The sequence below is a fragment of the Cavia porcellus genome, unplaced genomic scaffold (genome assembly GCF_034190915.1).
Source record: "Cavia porcellus strain 051 isolate PalLab524CR breed Dunkin Hartley unplaced genomic scaffold, mCavPor4.1 scaffold_23, whole genome shotgun sequence".
Lineage (NCBI taxonomy): Eukaryota > Metazoa > Chordata > Mammalia > Rodentia > Caviidae > Cavia > Cavia porcellus.
Window position 1 is genome coordinate 24,970,647 of NW_026947506.1, and position 25,449 is coordinate 24,996,095.

Consider the following 25,449-nt stretch of genomic DNA (forward strand, 5'->3'; position numbering starts at 1 on the left):
TAGTATTATTCTTGAAACCTCTATAATAAGTGATTTGGGAGATCTGGATGTCTACCCAAAGTCTTATATACTCATGAAGAGTAAGGTTTTCTGAGTCAACTGAAACTAGTGTTTGTGACTGATTCACTGTATAGTGCTGGGGATTGAGGGTATGAGTGTTACACTCATACTAAAGCAGGTATCTGCATACAATATAAGAGATGGGAAGAGCCCTTGTCCCCACTCTTTGGCTGTTGCTTTTGGTGCCTTCTTCTGCCATGAAGTGTTGCCTTTCTTCCACACCACCCCCCCTTGGAGAAAGCTGATTACAAATTAAAACCTCCACAAACTGTGAGCTAAATAAACTTTTCCCCCTTACTGTTGCATGCTGGATATTTTGTCTCAGCAATGGGAGAAAAGTAACTAAAACAGAATTTGGTACCAGGAGTGGGGTCATTGCTGTGACTGTACCAAACCATGTGGTTTAGGAGATGTTGGGAATGGCTTGTGGGAAGAGTTTGAAAAGGTTGGAAGATGCTGACTGAAAACATAGAGCTGGAATGCCTTAGGCTGTTCTGTGTGGGAGATTTTGGTCAGAGTTAAGAAGCCCAGAAGGCTTATAGAAATCCTTCTGGTAAAGACACAGGCTTAGAGTTTTCTGCCAAGAAGAAAGAATGCATTAGCTGTTGGACTCCAGATGATATGTGTTATGGTCTGGCAAAAAATTTGTCTACATTTTGCTCATAACCAGATACTTTGCCTGAGACTCAGATTAAGGACAGTAGATTGACCTTGTACAAGAAATTTCAAGTCAGTTTAAAGTTGAGGCAGTGGATTACATACTGTTAGGGGACTTAACCCAACAGAATGATTTGAAATGTTTTAAATTTGGCCAGAAAGGAAGTTCCAGTTAAGCTATAGACTATAAAGATAGAGAAGAGGAATCCAGATTGCCAAGAGACAGAGAAATACAAAAGATGATCTGAAAACCTAACAAGCAGCAAGACTCCATCCTTTGCAGCCTCAAAATTGCAAAAGTGAAAGTCTTTGCTTTGAGAATATATCCCAGAACACCATATTCCAGAATAATAGTTGCTGAACCATGTTCTAGAATGGCAGCAGCATAGAGAATTTGCTCCTCAGAATTGGATTCAGAGCACCTAGTAATCCAGGTACTCAGCCCCTACAATCAAGAGAGAAGGAAGCCTGGCTACTGTTCCACCTGACAGCAGACCTTAGCATAATCCACACAGTGCTGATTTTAAACACATAGAAAAATGCAAGAATTATGGGGTCATGAAGGCTTCCAACTAGATTTGAAAAGGTCTGGGAGGCCACACAGAGGCCTGAGAGGGCAATGCATAAAGTTGCAAAAGTATATTGGAGACCCCAGCAGTTTGGAAAGTCCAAGAACATGGATTGTCTGAGAAAAAACTTCAAGGAAGTAGGCTGAAGAAAGAAATCATGGGAGCTATAATCACTGGACATGCTATAGGTGCAAAAGCCACCCAAACCTTTTGGAGTTCACATCTTGCCACAGATTACCTTGGATGCTGCACATGCAACTACAAGCCTTAATGCTTTTCTTGTTAGATTTTGGGCTTGTTTGTGTCTCACTCCTTTTTATCCCTATTTGTAACCTTTGGAATGGAAATGTCTATCTTGCATCTTTCAATGTTGGAAGTATTCACCTATCTTTTCATTTGTACAGGGGCTCACAGCTAAAAGTTTGCCTTAAATCTCAGAGATGTGGGACTCAGACTTCTCACCAATGCTGAAACTGTCAGGAACTTGGCAACTCTTAGAGACAGACTAGTGACTTTTGCATAAAGGGATATGCGTGAATCTTTGGAAGACCAGGGATGGAAAGTTATTATTTGGATGTCTGCACAAAGTCTCATGCAGTCATGGGGGCAAAATTTTCAGGGACAACTGAAACTAGAGTTTGTGACTGGTTCACTGGCTACTGCTGGATTTGAGAGTGGCAAGTAATAACACTTGTACTTGGGCAGGTAGCCTGCATATAGAATAAGGGATGGAAAAAACTTGCTCCTCTCTTCTTAACTGTGGCATTTGCTGTCTTTTGCTACCATGAACTTTTGCCCCTCTGCCTTGCCTCCCTGACTTGGAACTGTCTGATTATGGATTGAAACCTCCACAAACTGTGAGCTAAATAAACCTGTCCCCTTTAATTTTGGGTGCTGGGTATTTTGTCTCAGCAACAAAAGAAAAGTAACTAAGACATTATTTACATGCTAATGTACAAGACATAGTAAAGAATAGACATTATTCCTTTTACAGGCTTGAAGAGAAAGGACATATAACAGTGACACTTTTCTTTTTTTTTTTTTTTTTTTTTGTCTTTCTCATTTTTATTGGTACCAGGGATCGAACTTACGACTGCCTACTTGCAACGCAGGTTCTTATGCCGCTGAGCTAAATCCCTAGCCTCTTACACTTTTCTAAGAAGCCTTATAAATACCATGACGAACCACCAAAATCCTAGGAAGACAACAAATAAAAGCGAGAACTGTGTATGCAGAACATACTTATTTGTTGGACAAATGAGGCAAAAAGAACTAGAAAGAGGCTGGATGAAAAATATAAAAACAAAGAATCAACCTAAACTTATTTTCCCCCATCAAAATCTTTAAAATTGTAAAATGGGAGAGGGGAGCTATGGATGTAGCACAGGGCAGAGTATTTATTTCTCTTGCCTGTGAAGCCCCTGGGTTCAATCCTCACCACTACAAATGAAAAAAAGAACTACAAATAAGAAAATGTCCCTGTATTAGAAATAGAAAAGAATAACCTAGCTTGTGGTATTTGGATACTTTTTGAAGGATTTCTATTCTTTTCCTTTCTCTCCTTCTTTTGTATCCTATTTCTCCTTGATTCCCTTTACGTCATAGTCCTAGGGTAGTCATCATCATTAGTCAGTCTCAACAGTAGGTTTTGGGTGGGGTTAAGGAGGGTCAGGATCAGAGCTGAGCAAATGTATATGCCTTCTTAGCTGTGTGATTTGAACAAGTTGCTTTACTTTCTGTGCCTACATTTTCCGATTTATAAACTAAAAATAATAACATCAGCCTGCAGGGTTAACTCAAGCATTAAACTAAAATTATCATGAGGCTGAGAACTTTCCAGGGTACTTTAATAAGTATCACTGTCACCATTGTTATATGTTTTAAAGAAGCTTTCAAATGTATGAGAAGCCGTGAGCCTTAGTCCTTGGCATCTATAAAAAGAGCATTGTTATAGGTTCATAGGGGGAAAATAAGAGAAAAAAATAATCATTTCATTTCAATTATCTCTTCATCCAATTTATCAGTACTCTAAAATGGATATTTTAAAAATTACTAAAATGTTGATTAGCATGGTTCTATTTTATAGAGGAAGCAATAGGTTTTTACCTGGTCTTTCTACTTTAATAACTTCTGCTCCAAGATCTCCCAAATTCATAGTAGCAAAAGGTCCTGCCAGTACTCTACAATGTTAACAACAATAAATGAGAATTTTGAAAAGTTTTGTATTATTTTCTTGATAGTCCATTAATATAGATAAGTTCATATAATATTAGTAAACATCAAACTTGATTAAAATGTAATTTGGCCCTATATATCAGAGCCTTTAAAAAGTATGTCTTCTTTGATCCAGTCATTTGATTTCTAAAACAGTATCCTGAGAAACTGAAAATAAGATAAAAATTCAAATGCAGGGAAGCTTAAATTATAGAAGTGAAATTTTGGAAGATGTTATGTAATTATGACATTTATATAATAAAATGATATTTTGAACAACACAGGAAAATATGAAAAATACAATAGTATGATTAAGATTGGGATAAAATTAATTTTAATATAGTTCCAGATTTTGTTTCTTAAAGTTATGTATAACTAAATAGATTAACAAAAATACATAAATATTACAGTAATTTTACCCCTTTGAATAATGAGAGTCAAGGAAATGTTTTCTTTTTATGCTTTTTCCCCAAAATTTCAATCTGTACATGTATACCGTATAACACAGAAAATAAGGATAGTTTCCATTCACCAAAATGCAGATTACCCAAAACAAACCTCGTTAGATCCAGGATTTTTACACCTGCTAATGGCTTTACATTGTCAGTATCTGGAAAAACACACACAAAAAAAAAAAACATTAAAAGAATACTGATTACTAATTTTCATACTAAACAAGAACTTTTCATATTCTACTCTAAATAATCTTTTACTATGACAAATTATTTTTCTTCACGATGATTTTATCTTATATGCATCACAGAAACATGTACTGATCTCAATTTTACTTTATATGCATCACACAAAACTGCACTGACCTCTATTTGTAACAGTTAAAACCTCAGAAGACAGATTACTTCCAATTAGTAGAATCCACAAATACCCTGGAAATAGTTTATGTAATAAAAACTGAAGAATGAACTAAACTATAACATATATATTATTGTTAAATTAATTGTTGGCACACTTTTGATATATACAATGATTACATTCATCATAGAGAAAATGTACCTATATATATATATATATCTTGCTTTTCTCCCCATTTGCCTCCCTTCAGTCTTCTTCCCTCCTTATTTACAAAAGTTGTTTCATTATCTTCCATCTATTCTCTTTTTCTGCCCTTTTCCCTTCCTTCCCTTCACCCTCCCCCTCTTTAGTTCCCTTTCCCATTTGAATGTTTTGTTCTATTTCCCAGTATCTGTCACTTACCTTGGTCCTTACTTTTTATATAGCAGAGAAACAATGCTATATTTAAACATGTGTGTCCAATTGATTTCACTTTAAGAGTATGGTCTTGTCTTAGTTACTTTTCTCATTGCTGAGACAAAATATCCAACATCCAAAGTTGAGAGGAAAGATTTATTTGGCTCACAGTTTGTAGAGGTTTCAGTCCATAATTAGGTAGCTCCAAGGCAGGGTAGCTTTGCAGAGGGCCATCAGAGAGGAAACAAATTCAAGGTGCCCAAAAATAGCAAAAGGGTAAACCTATTTCTGTCCCTTATAGTGCATGCAGGCTACCCATCCTAGGGCAGGTGTAGCATCCTTAAGCCTACCCAGAACTATGCCAAACCAATTAGTGGACTGATTTATTAATCACACGCACTTGATTTCAGCACCATGAGGCTTTGGGGGTACATCTAGACACAAACCATAACAGGTCTCAAAATGCATCCATTTAGCTAGAAATGTCTCGATTTTATCCTGTTTATGGCTAAGTAGTATTCCATTGTATTTAATGATCACAATTTTATCCATTCATCAGTTAATGGACATTTGGGCTGATTCCAAGATGTATCTATTTCATATTGTGCTGCTATAAACATAGGTGTGCATATATCATGGTGTGCGATGCTTTTAACTCTTTAAGAAATATACCAAAATGAGTAACTTGTTCAAAAGGAACCTCTAGTTTTAGGTTTTTTTTAGAAATATCCACACTGATTTCTATTTGGTTGTACCAATTTAAACTCCCACCAACAATATAGAAGCCTTCTTTTTTCCCACAACCCCATCAGAATTTGTTGTTGGTTGATTTCTTGATAACAACTATTGTTTATGGAGATGGAATCTCAGTGTTGTTTTAATATTCACCTCTCAAATGGTGAGTGATATGGAACATTTTTTCATATATTTATTTGATATTTCTACTTCTTCACCAGAGGAATATTTATTCATTTTGGATGCCCATTTTTGGGTCTTTAAATTCAGCGTATCTGATATTTTTGTGAGATCCCCACCTCTCTTTCCTTTGTTGCCCAAGATTGCTTTTGCCATGCAAGTCTCATCTGGGTCGATATAAATTTTAGGATAGTTTTCTCTAGTTCTGTGCAGTATGCTATTGTATTTTGATCAAGACTGCATTAGATATGTATAACATTTTTGGAAGAGTGAGCATTTTCATTGTATTTTCTTGTACCCACCAAAAAACAAGGAATATATTTCCACTGTCTTTTCTTTTTTTTTTTTTGTACCAGAAATGGAACTCAGGACCTTGTGTTTGCCACTGTGCCACTGATCTATATCCCTGGTCTTCCATGTTCTGATATCCTTGTCAATCTCCTTTTTCAGAGTACTGTAGTTTTCTGGGTGTTGGTTTGTTTGTTGAAAAACAAAGTCTTGCTATATAGTTCAGCCTGATCTGGAACTTACTAAGTAGCCTATTCTGGCCTCAAATTTGCAGCAGTTCTCTGCATCACCCTCCCAAGGACTGAGACTAAAGGTGTGCACAACCACGTCCAGCAGTGTTCTATAGTTTTCAATGTAAAGGTCTTTTACTTCCTTAATTAGATTGATTCCTAAGTATTTCATTTTCCTTGAGGCTATTGTGAGAGGTCTCCTTTCCTCATTTCTCTTTCAGTGAGTTTGCTATTTGCATATAGGAACATTACTGTTTTGGGAGCGGGTACTGGGGATTGAACTCAAGGCAGGCACTTATATCACTGAGCTAAATCCTCAGAATGTTACTGATTTTTGATTGTTGATATTTATATCCAGTTATGCTAATTGAATTTGGTTATTAAATCTGGGGGTGTTTAGTGCAGTTTTCGAGGTCTTCTATGTCAAGAAGCATGTCATCCACAAATAATGGTAACTTAATTTCCTCCTTTCTTATCCTTATTCCTCTTATTTCTTTCTCTCATCTAATTTCCCTGGCTAATGTTTCCAGAACTATATTGAGCAGCAGTGGTGATAGTGGACATCTTTGCCTTGTTCCTGATTCTAGAGTGAAAGTTTTCAGGTTTTGTCCACTTAGTATGATGTTGGCTATTGGTTTGTTACAGGTGGATTTTATGAAATTGAGATAAAGATGCCTATTCCAATTTTATGTAGATTTTTATTGTGAATGGGTGTTGGACTTTGTCAAAAGTTTTTCTATATCTGTTGAGGCAATCACGTAATCTTATCTTTGTTTCTGTTGATACAGTGTATTATATTTATTGGTTTGAATAGTATGTTGAACCATCCCTGCATCCTTGGGGTAAATTCTACTTGGTCACGGTGAATAATCTTTTGGTGATTTGCTGTATTCTGTTTGCCAGTATGTTTCTGTGGATTTTTCAATATATGTTCATTAGGAAGATTGCCCTGTAGTTTTCTTTTTTTGTTGGATCATCCTCTAGTTTTGCATAAGAATAATGTTTCAGTCCAGGAATGAGTTTCAGAGTATTGCATCCTTTACAAGTTCATTAAATTGTTTGAAGAGTAGTGACATTAATAGTGGCATCTAAATTTCTTGAGTACAGCAGTAAATCCACAGGACCTGTTCTTTTGTTTGTTGGTAGTTTTTAAATTACATTTTCAATTTTGTTGACTGATACTGGGTTATTTATAATTTTTATAACTTTCTAATTCAGCTTTGGTAATTCATATGTATCTAGGAATTTGCTTACATCTTCTGAGTTTTCCATCTTATTAAAGTATAGATTCTCAAAGAAGATATTGATGATCTTACGGATTTACACAGGATCTACTGTGATTTCACTCTTTTCATTCCTAAGTGCATGAATCGTAGTCTTTTCTTTCCTTAGGTTGAATAAGGCTTTGTCTATTTTATTTAATTTTTAAAATAAACAACTCTTTGACTCATTGGTTCTTTGTATTGTAACAATGACTTGTATATAACTTGTTTCTTCAAGACTGACAGGAATGATGACTCTTCAAAGTGTGTTAAACAGTTTATAATCATATGTGTCTTTTTTCTCTGCCCATCAACTATAAAAACAAGTAGATGATAATTATAACAGTAATTTACTTAACACATATAATATCAACATTAAGTCCTCAAGTCATATTTTATCTGAATATCTCACATGATTACTGACCTTAATATAAACTTATTTTAAAGCTCCTACAAGTAAAAATGATGAGCAACATTCAATACATTTTTAATAGTTCTTAATTTTTAGAACTGGTTTAGGTCTATCGTATAATTGAGTGGAATCTATGGAGGTTTTCCCTAAGTGTCCTGATCCCACATATATAAAGCCTTATCCTGTGCCAGGTTGGAACATTTGTAATAATTAATTAACCTGCATTAATACATCATTATCACTCAAAGTCTATAGTTTACAATAAATTTCATGATTGGATGTTGTACATTTCATTGAGTTCTGACAAATTATAAGGATATGGAGACTCTACTGTATTTCATCCACAATAGTTTCATTCCCTAAAATTCTCTTCGCTCCATCTATTCATCCCTACCTCCTCACTTAGCACTGGTAACCCTTAACATAAGGCCACTTCCAAAGATTTGCAGTTACCATAATGCAGTATCATTAGACTAACACTGCATGAAATTTTTTCAGATTAGTCTATTTATCTTAGTAATATGCACTTAAATTCTTTTCATATTGCCTTTACTTATTTCCTTTAAGTGCTGAATATCCTATTGTCTGTATGTACCACAGTTTCACCTACTAAAGAACATCTTGTTTACTTCCAAGTTTAAGCAATTATGAATGAAGCTGCCATAAACATTGTGTGCCTCTTTATGTATAAATGTAAGTTTTCAATTCTTTTGGGCAAATACTAAGGAATGCACCTGTAGGACTGCATGGTAAAGAGTATATTTAGTTTTGTAAAAAACTGCCAAACTGTCTTCTAAAGTGGCTGTACTGTTTTTCACTCCCATCAGCAATGATTGATAGTTACTTGATTCAATATATTTTTTAAAAAATTCTCAAGGTATCTCTATCTCAAGTAACTTAAGAATGAAGGATAGAGGGCCAGGGGCTTAGCTTAGTGGCATAAGTGCTTGCCCAGGCAGGGGCAAAGCCATGAGTTCAAATCCTGGTACTGAAAAAAGCAATGAAGGATAGAATTCACACATTATCACATACAATATTAGTAGCTTGAGATACGTCAGAAAAAATATGATTTTAAACTAGGGGTTCACAAACCACACTGCTCCAATAAGAAACATTAAGGCAATTGCTTCTGAAAATAAGCTAATTTATTAATTTACAATAAGTAAATTGGTAAATACTTATTTACAATAAGTAAATACTGGAAGCTCGCATGATTGTTTCATTATTGTCTTAAAAGTACATTTATGTGGAAAACCAATGTTATGGTTTGTGTCTGGATGTCCCCCCAAAGCCTCATGTGGTCATGGAAGGGTCGGCTTTTTAAAGACTTATTAAACCTAGATCTCTTGTTTTAACGCCTTCTCCTCAGGAAACAAGAGTCAGTGTTTCCAGCTCCACTCAGTTTGGGGCCAGGGTCCTCGCTTTGTAAACAGCCTCAGCTTGGGCAAGACGGGGCCATGGAGATGGTGTGAATGCTACACCCACCCTAAGGTCTTATCCTGCATACAATATAAGGAAGAAAAAGAAGCTTATTCTCCCCTGCATCTTTTACTCTTGTTGCTTTTGATGTCTTCTGCCACCTTGAGTTTTTGCTCCTCTGCCAAGCCACCCTGCCCTGGAGCCAGCAGATTGTAGAAACCTCTACAAACTGTGAACTAAATAAATTTTTCCTTCCTTAATTTTGGGATTGGGTATTTTGTCTGAGCAACAAGAGAAAAGTAACTGGGACAGCCAAATTATAATCAGATGGAAAATCAGTGGACAGTGATTCAGGGATGAAAGAACATAGCTAAAACAATGTTCAGTGTATTAGACTGTTACAACCTACAGCATTATGAATCACACTGGCAGATATCCAACCACCTTGCATATTCTTCTGCTGTGTTAACTCTGAACTTAGACATCTGCCTCGTTTTAGCCAATAGGATATTAATTGTTGCTAACAGTGGCTTGGCTAGGTGCTTGCTTGCTGACTTGACTAAAATGCTCCTGACTTCATGTGAAGGAACATAAGATGACAGAATTCATGGAGAAAGGCTTTGCCATTAAGTCACTGCCACAGTACCAGCAGAAAATCCAGACTTGTGAGGGAAGATACTCAGAATGCTCAGGCTCAGCCCTGACACTGGCCCAGGCAAATCCAATTAAGTAACTGGCCAGCTGATCCAAAGAACTTCAAAAAACAAACCATTTGTTTTAAGACACTAAGTTTAAGGGTAGTTTGCTATATAGCAAGAAATGAACCAAAACAGTGGCTTATGACTTTTGTTACTGACAGATTGACTTCTTTCCTTTTTTTACTTTCTTTCTTTCTTTTCTTTTTCCAACAGGGTCTCACTATATAGCCCATCCCAGGCTGATCTCCCAAACTTCCAACCCCCTGACTCAGACTTCTGAGTAAGTAGGCTTGCAGGCATGTGCCACCACATCCAATGGAGAGTGGTCTTTTTAAATTTAATATATGTAGTATCTTCTTTTGCTAAAATCCTTCAGTGGTCTTCTACCAAACTTGAAGTGAAATCCTACATCTTTCCATAAGACCCAGCTTGCTCCAGCCCTTCACAACCTCTCCAACCTCATTGTCTACCACTCTACTTTTCACTCTTCTCAACTACATCATCCTGCTTATAGTGTGAGTGAGTGTGTGTTGTGTGTGTGTGTGTGTGTGTGTGTGTGCTCCTGACAAGGTCTTGTTATTTTTCCCAGACTGACCTTCCTCAACCTCCCTAATTCTTGCGATTGCAGTTATGTGCTTCCACACCAAGATTCTTGCAGATTTTGTAAAATCATGTTTTGGGGCCTAAAGCAGAGATGCACAGTTTAGATTCCCCCTTCAAGTAAAGACTTGCTTTGCAAGGAGCATGTTTCCCTCACAGTCTCCAGTATCAGCTTAGGAGGGGTTCACCTCAGCTTACCTCAATTCAGACCACACACCTTTCTCAAGGCAGCCCTGACCAAATGGCTGAGCAAAATTGGGGCAGACAGACATAGTTATTTCTTCTACCAAGTGAAAAATAGATATAGCAGCTGCCTTTGGAGTGCTGGCTCTGGGTGTCCCCACAGGTCTGGTAGAGACTCTGACTCCTCCATTCCATAGGCTCTCCTACCTTTCCCTTTTGCAGGGGTTACTTCTCAGTGTCTGCTGTTACTCACACAGACAGCTTTGGTGCCATGTAGAAGAGTGATGCACAAGACTACGAGTATCAAAAGGTAGCAGTCACTGCAGCCACCTTAGAGACCAGCTACAGCACTCTCCATAGTTTCAATGTGTATACTGCTAGTGACAAATTATTTTAAGCACTTTCAAATATGCCCCGTCATCCATTTTTAATGTCTTTTTGTAAAAGATCTTCATAATCTTTTCCCCATTTTTAACTGAGTCCCCATAAAGAATCTGCATCGTGTTGTTTCAAGTACCCTTACGATCCTTGTCACATAACTAGAAACGAGGCAACCTAAATATCAAGCTGACAAAGGGAGGTTATTGAACTTTTCCACCTTTAAAATCAGGTTGCCTAACTGCAAAGTCATTGCTTCCCAACAACCTATTTCAACATGTCTGTTCCTATAACACCTGGTTCATATCTTCTTCACTACTAATATGCCTCTGTTATGGCTTGCGTCTACCTGTCCCCCGCAAAGCCTCATGCAGTCATAGATTGGGCTTTCTGGAGGTGGCTGGGTCTATGGGTATGTGATTCTGGGATTATGAACGTGATGCTGGGATTAAAGCTGCTCTCTCCTAGATATGAGTTCTCCCTGCCCAAAGGGCAGGTAGCCTAGATGGAATAGAAGGTATAGAATGAAGCCCTGCTGTGCCTTACTGTTTTGCTGGCTTCTACCTAGCCTGCCACACCATGGGCAGTTTCTCCTCTGCAGTGCTCTTCTGCCATGCTGTCCTGCCTTGGGGACAGTCAACTATGGACTGAAACTTCCATAAACTGTAAGCTGAAATAAACCTCTCCTCTTTTAACTTTGGGTGTTTTGACTCAGAAATGAGAAAAGTGACTAAGACAGTCTCCCTAATCTTTCCTTCTTAGCCTATTTGGCTAACAATCTTCTTGGGAACTCTTCTTTGGGGGAAAAATTGTATCAACACAAAAGACATCATTAGATTCTGACAGAAAATACCTGTACATAAAGGCTCAGACATATTATTAGTTTGAAACTCATCAGTAAAAAAGGCCTATATTAAGGGGCTGGGGATTTAGCTCAGCGGCATAAGCGCCTGCCTTGCAAACAGGCAGTCGTGAGTTCGATCCCTGGTACCAATAAAAAGGAAAAAGACAAAAAAAAAAAAGGTCTATATTAATTTGCTAGGGCTGTCATAGCAGAATACCACAGACTTAAGAAATTCATTTCCTCTCAGTCCTGGATACCACAGATATTAAAGATCTAAATATGAATAAAATTTAAATTAAATTAAACTATTGAAATGCTAGAAAAAAGTGAAGAAAAATATTCATGATCTTGGTTGACAAAAGACTTTCTCTAACCAAAAAAGATTGGCTTATGGTTCTTGAGTCTAGGAAGTCTTGAGTCAAGAACCATAAAGGAAAAAGTTGATAGCTGTAACTAAATAAAATATTTAACTCAATACAGTAAAAGATACCATAAATAAAATTACAAGATAAATGACAAGCTAAAAGGCTAAAATCATTTTCAATAAAAATAAAACATGAAAGATTTCCATAATGTATCTAAGAAATCAGTAGGAAAGAAACAAAGCCCAGTGAAAAAGGGAAAAGGATGTAAACAATCAATTCACAAATAACAGAGTACAATGGATGTATTAGATATTTTAGTTACTTTATAAGTAGACAATCAGTAAAAAGTCAGCTTACTCAACAGCCACCTTGATAAAAATAGCACACAGATACACCAAATTAAGAGCTAACCCAGGTCAGATGCTAGTTTTTAAGCTTTGAACGAGATTTCCTTTGAACTTGACCAGTTAAACAACTAATGTTCTTCAAACCCTAAAATCCATACAGCAGCCTGTTTAAAATAAGTTTCTATGGTCTGCTTGTTTATCTAAGGCCAAAACAGAGAGCAAAGTGGCCATTTCACTTTTGGAATCTTCTTCTGATGAAAATCCAGGAACTATCTGTTTTCTTATTTCTAATAAACAGTCTTACTTTCCTCCTTTTGTCCATGGTTTCATTCCTCAACTTTCTGAGACAATACGCTCAGGTTTGCAAAATTAACTATTTCCATATCACAGCAGAAGATATTCTTAGATATTTCATTTATAACCAAAAAGATGAAAACTATTATAACTTTTTTCTCATCGGATTGGTAAACATTTAAAACATACAGTACATATCCAACATTGGTGTGCTGAAATGGGCACCTTCAGACAGTGTAAAACATTAAGTCAGTAACCACCTTTTTAAGAGAGCAATTTGACACCTATGAAAAGTTAAAATACCAACATGCTAATTTTTCCTCTTGGTATAACTTAATTCATAGAAACATTCTCTATGCTAAAATACAGGAAAAAAATATCCACTGAAAGAGTTTTTTAAAAGAATTTTTTTTTAGATTTTCCACCATAAATTTTACTAAAGAATGACTTATAAGGGCAAATTATGTTATATAATTTATATTATATAATAACATTTGTTATGTATATATGTATAAAACATATATACTACCACATTACATATAAATGTGTAATCATAGCAACTAATACATTAAATTTGATGTATCTATCTATGAAATAAACCTCCACAAACAAGAAAATAAGTTTTCTTTTACCTAAAAGTTTCTTTCTGCCTTGACAAACTACCACTTCCTCTAGTCCAAGTTTCAAGCAACCAGTGATGTTTCTGTCACTCTAACTTAGTTTGCATTTTCAAGAATTAGATATTCAGGTCAGGGATACTGTTCAATGGCACAACACCTGCCTGGCAAACACAAGGTCAGAAGTTTGACCCATGGTGCCAAAAAATTGTAAATTCATAAAATATCGTATATACTTTCTGTGTTTGACATCTTTTACTCAGCACGGTTTTGAAATTCATCTTTTCTGATGCAGTTTTATAAGTGAATTCTTCTACAAGGATATACCATATTTACTTAATCATCTAGCTACTTATAGACACTACTGCAGTTTGAATATGGTTTGTCCCCACCAAAACTTACGTTGAGACTTGATCTGCAGTGTGGTAGGAGTGAGAGATGAGTCCTAGAGGGAAGTGTTTGGACCTTGAGTGGATTAATGCCTTTCTTGCATAACTGAGTTCTTCCTCCCTCTCAGGACTGGATTTGGTATTATAAGAGCAGATTATATACAGCAAGCCAAATAAATAAAGTCTTCTATTTCTGCTTTCACATTAGCACATTTGCCCTTACACTTTCCACCATAAATTGAAGCAGAACTTCCTAGACTCAAGAGCCATAAGCCAAAATGAACCTCTTTTCTTTATAAATTATCCAATCTCAAGTATTCTATATATAACAGAAAATGAATTCAGACAATGAGTTGTTTCTTAGGCTATAGTAAATCAAGCTGTTATGAACATTCATGAACAAGTCTTTATGAGGACATATCTTTATTTTCTCGTGAGTAAATATCTAATGGACTGAGTGGCTAACATAAATGTATGCAGAATTTAACAAACTGCCAAGCAGATTCCTAAAGTGGTTGTAAAATACTGTATGAGGGTTCCAGATGTTCCATGTCTTTATATCACCAGGAATTATTACTTTTTCAGTGTTAGCCATTCTAATGGTTGTGTAATGGTTTTTTGCTGTTGCTTCAGTCTGCATGTCACTGATGACCAATTATAGTAAACACTTTTTCATGTTAACAGTTGGCCATTTAATGAAGCAAAAACCTTCAAGTTGAATTCATTTAACATTAGGGAACAGACTTTAAATTTCTGTTATCTAAAAAGACACTTAGGACTGCTAGAATAAATTTTAAATGGCTAAGAGCATGAACTCTGTAGTCACACTGTCTGAGTTTACTTACTTGCACTATTTACTACCAAAGTGGCGTTAAGCAAGATGATTTCACTTCTCTGAATTTCACTTTCCTCATCTGAATCACCCTGTCTTACTGGATCTGAGAGAATTAAATGAAATGTTGAATGCAATGTGTTTACTACATTTTTCTGGCATCAAGTAAATGCTCGATAAAAAATTTGTAATAGGGGTGGGGATTTAGCTCAGCGGCCTAAGCACCTGCCTTGCAAGCAGGCAGTCATGAGTTCGATCCCCAGTACCGAAAAAAGGAAAAAGACAAAAAAATTGTAATTGCTACCACCATCTTCTATATATCATATAATCACACCAACTATTAAAGTTCAGATTTGAAAAGAAGAAAAGAAAAATACATGATTATTTTAGGGAACAACAAAAATATGACTATCAGTTCTCCATACTTTTAAGAGAATATTTACAGCCATATTTCACCTATTTGTAAAAGAATGGATAGGCTGGGTAGAAGTGGGAGAGTGACATCAAGAAAAAGAACTGTTAGAAAAGCCAAAAATTGTTATGATTTCTTGAAATGTATTGAGCAGCTTGATATCTCTCTGTATATCTCATATTTTGCCTCTAGTATGGAAAGCTATTATCATGATATAACTGGGCAACCATGCAAAGAAGTACAATTATAATGAAACTGCCATCAATTCTATGTTTGCCAGATCTGCTTGATAGAACTCCCCTGGTACTTGGCCCTAGGGTTTCTATGACCCAAATAAATTTGGGTGGCCCAGAACAGTGATAGCTGACAGATGCCCATACAAGTGGCTCATCTGTATGACAGTAATCATGGTAATCCTCTCCACTCAGACTAGTCAACTACTGACGGGGAAAAAAAAAAAAAAAACGCCAACTCATAAAACGAATTGATCCAATATTAATACAAACAGGACAGAACAAGTGACATACACCAGAAGGATTATTTTGTGTTTTACAAAAGAACTTAACCACCAGAACTTATGTATGAGAACACAAAAGGTGGACAGCTCTTCAAAGCATGCTGTCTTAATTTGCAGATGCCTTACTATAATAGCTATCATGATGGGGTTTTTTTTTTTTCAAGCATGCATTAGAAACCATGAAACAAGCTCTGTTCCTAATAACCTAGTTTGGCAGGCAATTTTAGGAGGGCAGTACAAATGGAAAATTAGTGTCCATCAGAAGGCATCCTAGGGAAATTACAATTTTGGAATCACTAGGCAATAATTGTTTTCAATTTCTAAATTTGTGGGAAATAAGAGACAAAGCTTATGAAGACTAAAAGATCACAGACCTAAGGACATTTCAATTCTATTCTTCACTGAATTCCATTTGCATTTATACTCATAATCATTCATGAAATAATCATGTGGAAATAATAATTTTGTTTCTTTTTTCTTCAATCTCAAGGGGAGGTGGCCATGGTGGCTCACTTCTGTAACCCAGAAGTCAAGAGGCTGAGACAGGAGGATTGCTACAAGTTCAAGGCCAGCCTAAGCTACATAGTGAGTTCAAGGCCAGCCTGAACTATCTAGCAAGACGTGTCTCATAAAAAAAAAAAAAAAAAAAAAAGTCTCAGGAGGAACAAAGGACATGAATCTTTGGCATCAACTGTTTAAATCCATGAATAATAAAGAATAAAACAGGAGCTGGGTGGGGTGGTACATAACTATAATCGCAACTACCTGAGAGGCTGAGGTGAGAGAAACATGTGAACCCATGAGTTCCAGAATAGTTTATAGCAAGACACCATCTCAAAAGAAAAAAAGTAAAATAAAATAGTCATTCACCTTCCAACTCAGTTTGTTAATTTCTAAAGCCCCTACTACACTGTTAAGAAAGAGATCACAAGCAAATAAACAAAAAATCCTCAACTTCTGCAATTAATTTCCATGTTTTCTCTTTACTTAAAAAAATTCTGAACAAAAGATAAGAAAACATGGATAAAGAAAGTTAATAGTGAACTCACCCATTTTTTGATCATTCAAAGCTAATAATTTCTAGTTTTTTTTAGTATAAATGCCTTTAAAGATGTAAAAATAGTGAATGGCTGAAAAAATACTAGATATATATATATATATATATATATATATATATGTATGTATATATGTATATGTGTGTGTGTGTGTGTGTGTGTGTGTGTGTGTGTGTGTGTCGGCATTCTTGACGCTAAAACAAAATTCCTGACACATATAAAGGAGGAGAGACTTATTCTGGCTCATGATTTAACAGGATTCCATCCAGTATAGCTGGCTCTAAGACAGAAACATTATGGTGAAGGAAAGTTGCTCACCTCATGGCATTCAGAAAGCAGAGAGCAGAGGAAGACCCCAAGAGGAAGGGGCCAAGGACAAGGTATAGTTCCTAATCTCATGCCACTATGACCTACTTCCTCCACCTCTTAACAGTCCATTTAGCTATGAACTCCGCAATGAGTTGACCCACTGATGAAGTGAGTACCTTCACAATCCAATTACCTTTCCAGAGGTCTCTTAATCCAGTCAAGTTGACAGCCAAGATTAACCAGCACAGGGTGGTTAGTTAGATTTTAAAAATCTAATCATGCTATGCATACTATATTTTCTGTGATATTTTGGGGCTACTACTTAAGGTTTCATATCTAAGAAGCAACATTTAGCTGACCTCCAGAGCAAACTGGTCTCATAAAAGAGATTTAAAAGCATTTCCATTGGGGGCTGGGGATTTAGCTCAGCAGCATAAGCACCTGCCTTGCAAGCAGGCAGTCGTGAGTTCGATCCCTGGTACCGATAAAAATGAAAAAGACAGACACAAAAAAAAGCATTTCCATTAAGAATGCCAGCCTAGGGGTCAGGGGTTTAGCTCAGTGGCATAAGTGCCTGCCTGGCACTTACGTTTGATTCCCTGCACACACACACACACACACACACACACACACACAAAAGAATGCCAGCCTATTGGATATTCACTGCCAAGAGGTCCAAATCAACCAGACTTAGATGTTATGGTTCTTCACATCCTACTATAAACTCAAAAGGGTAATGGGGAAGTAATGCTAAAGTTATAGAGAAATTGCACTGTTTATGGATAACCAGAGAACAAAAGTGAGACAAACAGTGTATCACTGATAACTAATTTCCTAAGAATTGGTCCTCCCCAAAAAGGACCAATTATTATTATTATTATTATTATTATTATTATTATTATTGTGGGATTGGCAATTAAGCAGATTTTTGACACTATTACTTTAGCAAAATCTTGAGAAAATTAAAAGTATTATACAAAAAAAGTTTAGAAAATGTTTAAACCTTGGTTAAATCATGCTAAATCAAAGCACAGATCAACGCTAATCCCAAATCTGTTCTTCCACTTTTTTCAGTTTCCCTAAAGTACATTTTGGTCAAATAACACGGGTCTAGTCAATTAATTAGAGTAGTAAAAGCCAATTACAACCAGACATGGTGACACACACCTCTAATTCCAGCTATGGAGATGGGAGACGCACAAATATAGCCAAATTTGAGGTCAGCCTGGCCAATTTAGTGAAAGCCTGTCTCAAAATTAACAAAAATAACTCCCTGGGTTTAATCCTCAGTACTAGAAAAAAATTTTTTCCCTTCTCTAAATTTTGAGTTTAATTTTTATGTGACGTAACAATGATGGAAAAAGACTCTAACATTAATGTTCAAGCTATTTCTTTTTATTTTATCAGTGTTGATAGAAGCTCCAACAACATTAACATTTGATCAGGACAATCTTGTACATGCATGTTCCACTTCATCTTGTTTTCCTTTTCTTAAACTAGTAAATAAAGGAATACACTGGGACAAGGAAGACAATGTCATAAAACTATTAAAGATGGAATCCTAAAAAATAATTAAAAGCAATGCTAAAATCAACTCGAGAATTTTGAAAGATTTGATTTCACAAGAAATTCTTACAGTCATTGAAACATTTTGAAAGTAGTACATATTTTCACTCTATTTCATGCTACATACAAATTCTCCTGGGTTATCAAAATTTATTACAAGTTTAGCTATCAAAATTTATTACAAGTTCAAGTTTGATAGTTTAGAGGTAACAATATTAAATCTTTAATGTGCATCTTTTAGGGAAAAAATACCTTCAGATAAAAAATAGAATTTTCAGGAAGGAAGCTAAGCTGCCTACTGTGAGTCAGCCAGTGCTCAGAATAGGGAGAAGCAATGCCCCTGCTGTAGGCCAGCCAGAGCATGGACGGGGGAGAATCAGAAAGGAAGCTAAGCTCCCACCTGTGAGCCAGCCAGAGCATGGACCAACGAAAACCAAGAAGGAACCTAAACCTCTGCCTGTGAGCCAGCCTAGAGCTGGTAGTCTGAGCAACTATTTAGAGGACAACAATGTGCAATATAGTAACTATTATAGATTTCCTACTGTCTTCATTTCATTTCATTTTGTTTTATTCCCTTTAAAAACAAATACATAAGGGGAAAAAAGAAAAACAGAATTTCCATTTTCACCTTTACCTTTTATTAGTGGTTCTTCTCAAGTCAATTAAAATGAAGTCCTCAAGACAGCATAACAATTTTCTGATTTGCAAAAGTTTTGGTTTTGTATTCATATGTATTGATTAAATTACACTGATTACAGTGACAAAGCATTTCCACATATACCTGCTGTTGATCAGACATTGCTTTTAAAAATGTGTTAGGGTGATATACTTAGGAATTCAAGAAGCTCCATCTTTCTATCACTATTCAGGACTGATGAAGGTTTTTGCTGTTTTTGCAAAAGTCTTTGTATATTAAATCATTTTTTTCTATAAAAAAAGTTCTCAGACCAATCCCACCCTCCAAAAATACAATTTCTCTTCAATGTACACATCACTTGTATGCGTGCACACACACACACACACACACATACACACACACACAACCTGCTGTCATGCGGTTTTTTGCAAAACCCACACTGCTTGCTGGCAGCCCACATGGATTTGCTCTCAGATAAGGAGCTATGATCAGAACTTTCTCTTTTTTCAGTCTCTATGTTATCTGGAATGAAAAACAGGTACTCATCCAAAGAAAAACTTTTGCTGCTCCTTCTCTGTGGAGGCTGCAGATTTTTCTCAGGCTCTTTAGTTTCTTACTTACAATGCTCAAGACCAGGGTGATCAGACTCTTCTTTCACGTAACTGGTAACTCTCGCTGCTGGTGCCTGCTGCTGAGGCTTAGGATATGGCATGTGGCTGGAAAGTAATGAATGGCCCATTTGTGCAGGACTAGGATGACCTTGAAGAAGTTTATCACTCAGAGAATGAGTTAAAGGTTTAGATGTTTGCACTGAATTTTGATCCTATGATGCTTTTTGAATGCAGAATAGCTTGATTTTTCAGTCTTAACCCTAGAATTACGACTTTGAGTCTTTGATACCTTATCGATTTTCTTCCTCACTTTAACCGGCCTATGGAAATTTTGCTGGGATTCTGGTTCATCGGCATTTCATTTCACACTTTGGACAATAGTTTTGTTATGCAGTTTACATGCATTGCTGCAACAATTTTCTTCAGAGTATCTGCGGTCATGTTTTGCTTAGAATGAGTTACAGGTTTTTTATGTTTAGGTTTGTTTTTGACTCTGCATAAGAAACACTTGACTGGCTGCTTCTATTACTCTGAAGGTTTACAGTCTTCTGAGACTCCATTTGGATACTTTCAGTAACATTCAACTGTTTTGAATTTTTGTCAGGCACATTGCAAACAGCATTATCTGTGGCTTATAAGCATTAGTACCAACCACCTTTAATGCTGATTAAACTTTTGATGGTTTATCACTTGACTCTGCTTCCACACCAAAACCCAAAGAGTCTATTTTATTCTCAGAAGGGAGTTCTCAGCTTTATCAACATCCATGATATTCAGTTCCAAATGACAGTCACCTCAACCACTGAACTAGACTAGCCTGTGGCATTCTTTTCTATGCTGTATGTATCTGTGTGTATTATATCACCATAAATACCAGCAGAACATTCGGGCTCCTCAATAATTTGGTCATCTTCATGGGATAATTTTACTGCATCCTTTGATTCTTATTCAAGTTCTTCCTTTGCCCTCCTTTCTCGTTATCTCATCCATTTTACCCAAAATGGGATCATTCTGTTCATCTTCACACTTATCTGAAAACTTAAACAATGGACTGCTAATAGGCTTGATTTTATATTCCATCAGAGCTTTATTTTTCTTTTCTTCGACCAGCACGTAAGTCCCTGGAAGAAGTGTACAGTTTAATGCATGAGAAGACACAATCTCCCTGGCTATTACACATAGGCTGGGCACCTAGCCCATTGTCAGCCTTCATTTCAAGGCTAGACAACGATGGAGAATGACCTGGAGTCACTGGAATTCATAGTGCCACCTCCATCTGTCCAGGGTGCCAACTGCTTCCCTGCTCTCCTTTTGATACTCAAGGACACACACGCTTCTTCTTTAACTTGACATCTTTCTGGGAGTTTCACCCTTGCCTTGGGAGCAGACACAGTCTTTCCAGATGCTCTTTTTGTGCCACTTTTTGTGCAGCATTTGAACATGTGCAGTAGTGTTTTGTCACAAACTTCTTACTTGTTCTTGTGCCACTCAACGAGGTGATTTTCTTTGTGATCTCACTGACTTTTCTTCCAATTTGTCCCTCAAATTCCTGTTAGGTAAAATCAATTCTTCTTCATCAGTGGTATCATTGTCACTTTCTGTAACAACTCTTTCATACATAATATCCTCAATACTAACAATGTTGAACAAGGCATCTGGAAACTGGGATCACTGCTGTCCAAAACAGGTAAAGCAGGAACTGGTTACTCACAGATCTTAGTGTTATGGATTAAAAATTGGTGGTCAACTGAATACCAGCTGAATTAAATCAGCATGGTGCTGAGTGTAGATGGCCCACCTGAGGAAAGTTGCCAGCATAAATAAAGATGTGGAGAAGAGCTGAGTGTTATGGGTTCTCCTAAGTGTTGTTGTTTTGAGCCACTGGTTCTCCTGGAGGAGTTCGTCATGGCTAGCTTCCCCGATATGAATTTGGCCATTATCATCAGAGGAGCTTGGGACCTTGTTGGTGAGAGTAGCTGTGGTTCACTTTGGGGGAGTTCTGCTCCTTACATTGAGCATTGCTTCCCAGCTCTGGAGGGGAAGATATGTGTTGTTTAATCTCTGGGAGAAGCTTGTCACACTGGCTTTCTGGCATGTACTCAAATGTTCTCATTGTTGGAGGAGCACAAGACCGCACCGTCGCTGAGAATAGCTGTAGTACTTTTCAGGGCAATCCTGGTCCTTATTTTGAGCATGACTTCTCAGCTCAAGTGTAGAACTCTCAACCTGCTGGCACAGCTCCTGGATCCCGCTGGCAAAGACTTTCTGGCTTCCACCACTGACCTTTCAGCCTTCCCAACAGATCCACAAAACAGACTAATGTGAATCCTTGTCGTGAGCTCTAGACCTCCAGTTGGACTTGAGGGATACTATGTCATGGGCTCTGGGTCTTCAGCTGGACTCAGGCAGAACATTGCTGTGGGATCCAGGCCCTTGGCTGAATATTCTGGGCCTTTAGTGTTGTGGACAGATTTCCCACGCTTTCTTGTGTTTAATTCTGGGTAACCACCATAAAATATTATAAATTCTATGTCCTAATTGCAATTGTTCTCCTCACAACTCCTGACTACAACACCTACCATAGGATCCTTACCACTGAGCATGTTCTTCAGTAAGTCCTCTAAGACATTTTCATTTGCACTAAAATCCTCACAGCCTTCATTCTCCTGATTGGGTCACAGAAAAAGGGCATCATCTAAGTGTTCAGTAGGAATTAAATGATTAAATGTATCAACTATATCCATGAAGACTTCTGTGTATCTTTCAGTCCAGTTCCACCAGACAAGCGCTCCTGCAGGCAGGAGAGTAATATGGAGGCTGCTGCTGCTGCAGAGAAGGCTAGAAAAACATTTTTTAAATTTATTTCCAAGCTGCACATGGTAGCGCACACCTGTAATCCCAGCAGTTAGGAACCTGAGGCGGGAAGATCACCTCAAATTCAACACGAACCAGGGATACAGTGAGTTCAAGCCTGACCAACAACAGCAACAAAAAAGTCAATTCCAGCCTGACCATATGAAATCCTCCAGTCCTCTATTCCCCATGAAGCTACAAGAGCTTAGGAATTTTCCATTCATATAGCAATGTATGCACATACGTTCCATTAGTATACCAACATGAGGAAGATTTCCTATTTGTTGAATCACGTGTATTGTAGATTACTTCAAAAGCAGCAGGACTTAACCTACCAGTGCCCAATAAAAATGCCAAGCATTGGAAGCAGAGTCAGTTCTAAGTGAGTTTCCAGCACCAGTGCCAGGAACTAGGAAATCCATTTCAGGTTCGAACGCTTCATTGTTCGTTTAGGTTTCAAATCATGGAATGCAAAGACTTTGCTAAACGATGCTTGAATCACTTTCAAGAACTCAGTTTCCAGATCAACATTCATATGTATTCTGTACTATACCTGATTGGCCTGCTTCCCTCACAGTAATCCTGTTTCCACTTGACAAAAGGGAAGCATACTTCTCACACATCCTAGTTCTTACCCTTACTTTAATTCATGCCATAAATTTATTTATGCAATGGAAATTTCAAATATCAATTTTTTTGTACCAGGGATCAAACTCATGACCTTGTACTTGCCAGGCAGGCACTTATGTCACTGAGCTAAATCCCTGGCTCAAATAATAAGTTAAAATTGGCAAAGCAAGGAACTGGTTTTCAAAGGTCATTTAGAAGATAGCCCACTACAGCACTGTAGATTGCTGTGTACAAACCTAGAAAACAATGCCGAAGTATAGAGATAAGGAAAGTGCGTGTGTGGTGTGTGTGTGTGTGTGTGTGTGTGTGTGTGGACACAGGGTCTCACTATGTAGTTCAGGCTGATCTTGGACTGACTTTGTAGCCTAGGCAAGCTTCAAACTCATAGCAATCCCCCTGCCATAGCCTCCTAATTGTTAGGATTATAGGCCATGCTGGGTTATAGGGCATATAGGATTATATACCACCACACTGGGTTAGGGTATACAGACTTTCTAAATCAACTTAACATAGTTATAGAACTTAACCCAAAGTCAATAAGCTAAAAGAGAAAAACTAATTAGTTAGGTGTTCAAGCCTCTTCAGTAAGCCATCCTAAAGTTAGCTGCCCAGAGAATCATAAGTGATTGAAGCAGAAACAGGCAGAGGAACTACTATAGTACTTCAGCTATCAACTACTGAATATGATAATGCTCACAAACCCAAGAGGTCTTCTGAATTCCTGTGTTAGTGACATGGTTCTCCTCTGGGAGACAACTGACCAAAGAAAAATCCTTTGTACAAAAAGAAAATGGTAACCCCTCCAACGAACAATTGGCAAAACAGAGCTTACTCTAGGCTGCTGAAACCTTCATAACTTCTTATGAATTTTCATAATTTCTTGAAAAAAATTATAATTATCACAGCAAAGAAAAAAATGTGCATGTTGCGGGGAGACAGCAATGTTTTATAATGTCAGTATAAAGACAAGGACCCCTTTTTGACATAAAAGATATCCTGGGTCTCATTTTATAGAACATGGTAGACAAATATTTAACTGGGAAGAATGGAAGGGAAAGGGTAGTGTGGAAGAAGTATGGAGAATGTTTGTGACATAGAATATGTTTTACAATTTGTTTTTAATAGCTTCCAGTTGGTAACCCAGAAACACAGGTGTTCAGAGAGAAATTCAGAATGCCTTCCTGTAAGTCTACAGAATTCTTCTAGATTCTTCAACTAGTGAAAAGTAAGGGTTTTACAAGTTTAGAGGGCAGAGAAAGGAAAGCAAGAAACTTGATTCTAAGGACACAATTAGGCTTTCATGTACCTAAGCCATGTTATAATTGCTTTAAAAGTCTTAATACTTATTATGAAATTATCCATAAGAAATGTTACATAGAGATATGGATATGCTTGGACCAGTGGTATATGAAAATAGTTTTGTCTATATCTTATGACCCTAATTATAATTTTGATTTGGGAGTTTTCTGCTTACTTGTTACAAATTTGACAATGAAAAATCTGCATGCCATTATCAATTTATATGATTTTCATAAATTTTCTTATAAATTATCATTATTGGTCTCTTTCTACAGGCACATTCACCTTTTTCTTACTGATTTGTACATATTATTTAGGTAGTAAAAAACTTTTTACCAGTCATTTAATAAAAGTAATTTTTCTATTTTTACATTTTCAACTGTTTTAGGATTTCTTTTTAATGAAAATGTTTTTTATGGTTTCTGCCTTTGTTTTGCCTCAAAGTTTGTCTACACCACCAACACTTTCAGTAATTTGTAGGACTCACAGGACTCAGCAGCTGCTTGTACTCACCGCTAAGATTTTAACAGCAAAATGGCACATGACAGGTCCCACAAGGAGAAAAGACAGGAAAATCAATGTACAGGCTTCATAGGTTCTCTCCCTCCAGAAAGCCACATGAAGCATGCTTCCATCTCCAGTAATAGAAAAATATAGAATCATGTACCATGTTTTTACTCACAAAGTCTTTAAGAATCTCAGAACTCTCGTTATCGAAGGCTTTTCATAGGGGCACTTACTTTGTTTACCACAAACCAAAATTCCAGGCTCCCAGAAGACA

At 36.9% G+C, this 25,449-nt stretch overlaps 1 protein-coding gene and 1 pseudogene across 5 annotated transcripts in view; both read right to left on the reverse strand.

Annotated features, from left to right (window-relative positions):
• Sugct (succinyl-CoA:glutarate-CoA transferase) overlaps positions 1–25,449 on the reverse strand; it is a 738,758-nt gene that overhangs the window by 707,328 nt on the left and 5,981 nt on the right. For all 5 annotated transcript variants that reach the window (XM_063233933.1, XM_063233931.1, XM_063233934.1 and 2 more), the window contains exons 2-3: positions 4,059–4,110; positions 3,393–3,466 (exon numbers count right to left, since the gene is read on the reverse strand). In XM_063233933.1, the coding sequence (XP_063090003.1) occupies positions 3,393–3,466; positions 4,059–4,110 (126 nt within the window). The remainder of the gene's footprint in view (positions 1–3,392; positions 3,467–4,058; positions 4,111–25,449) is intronic.
• LOC106027766 (PHD finger protein 3-like) lies at positions 16,915–23,161 on the reverse strand (annotated as a pseudogene).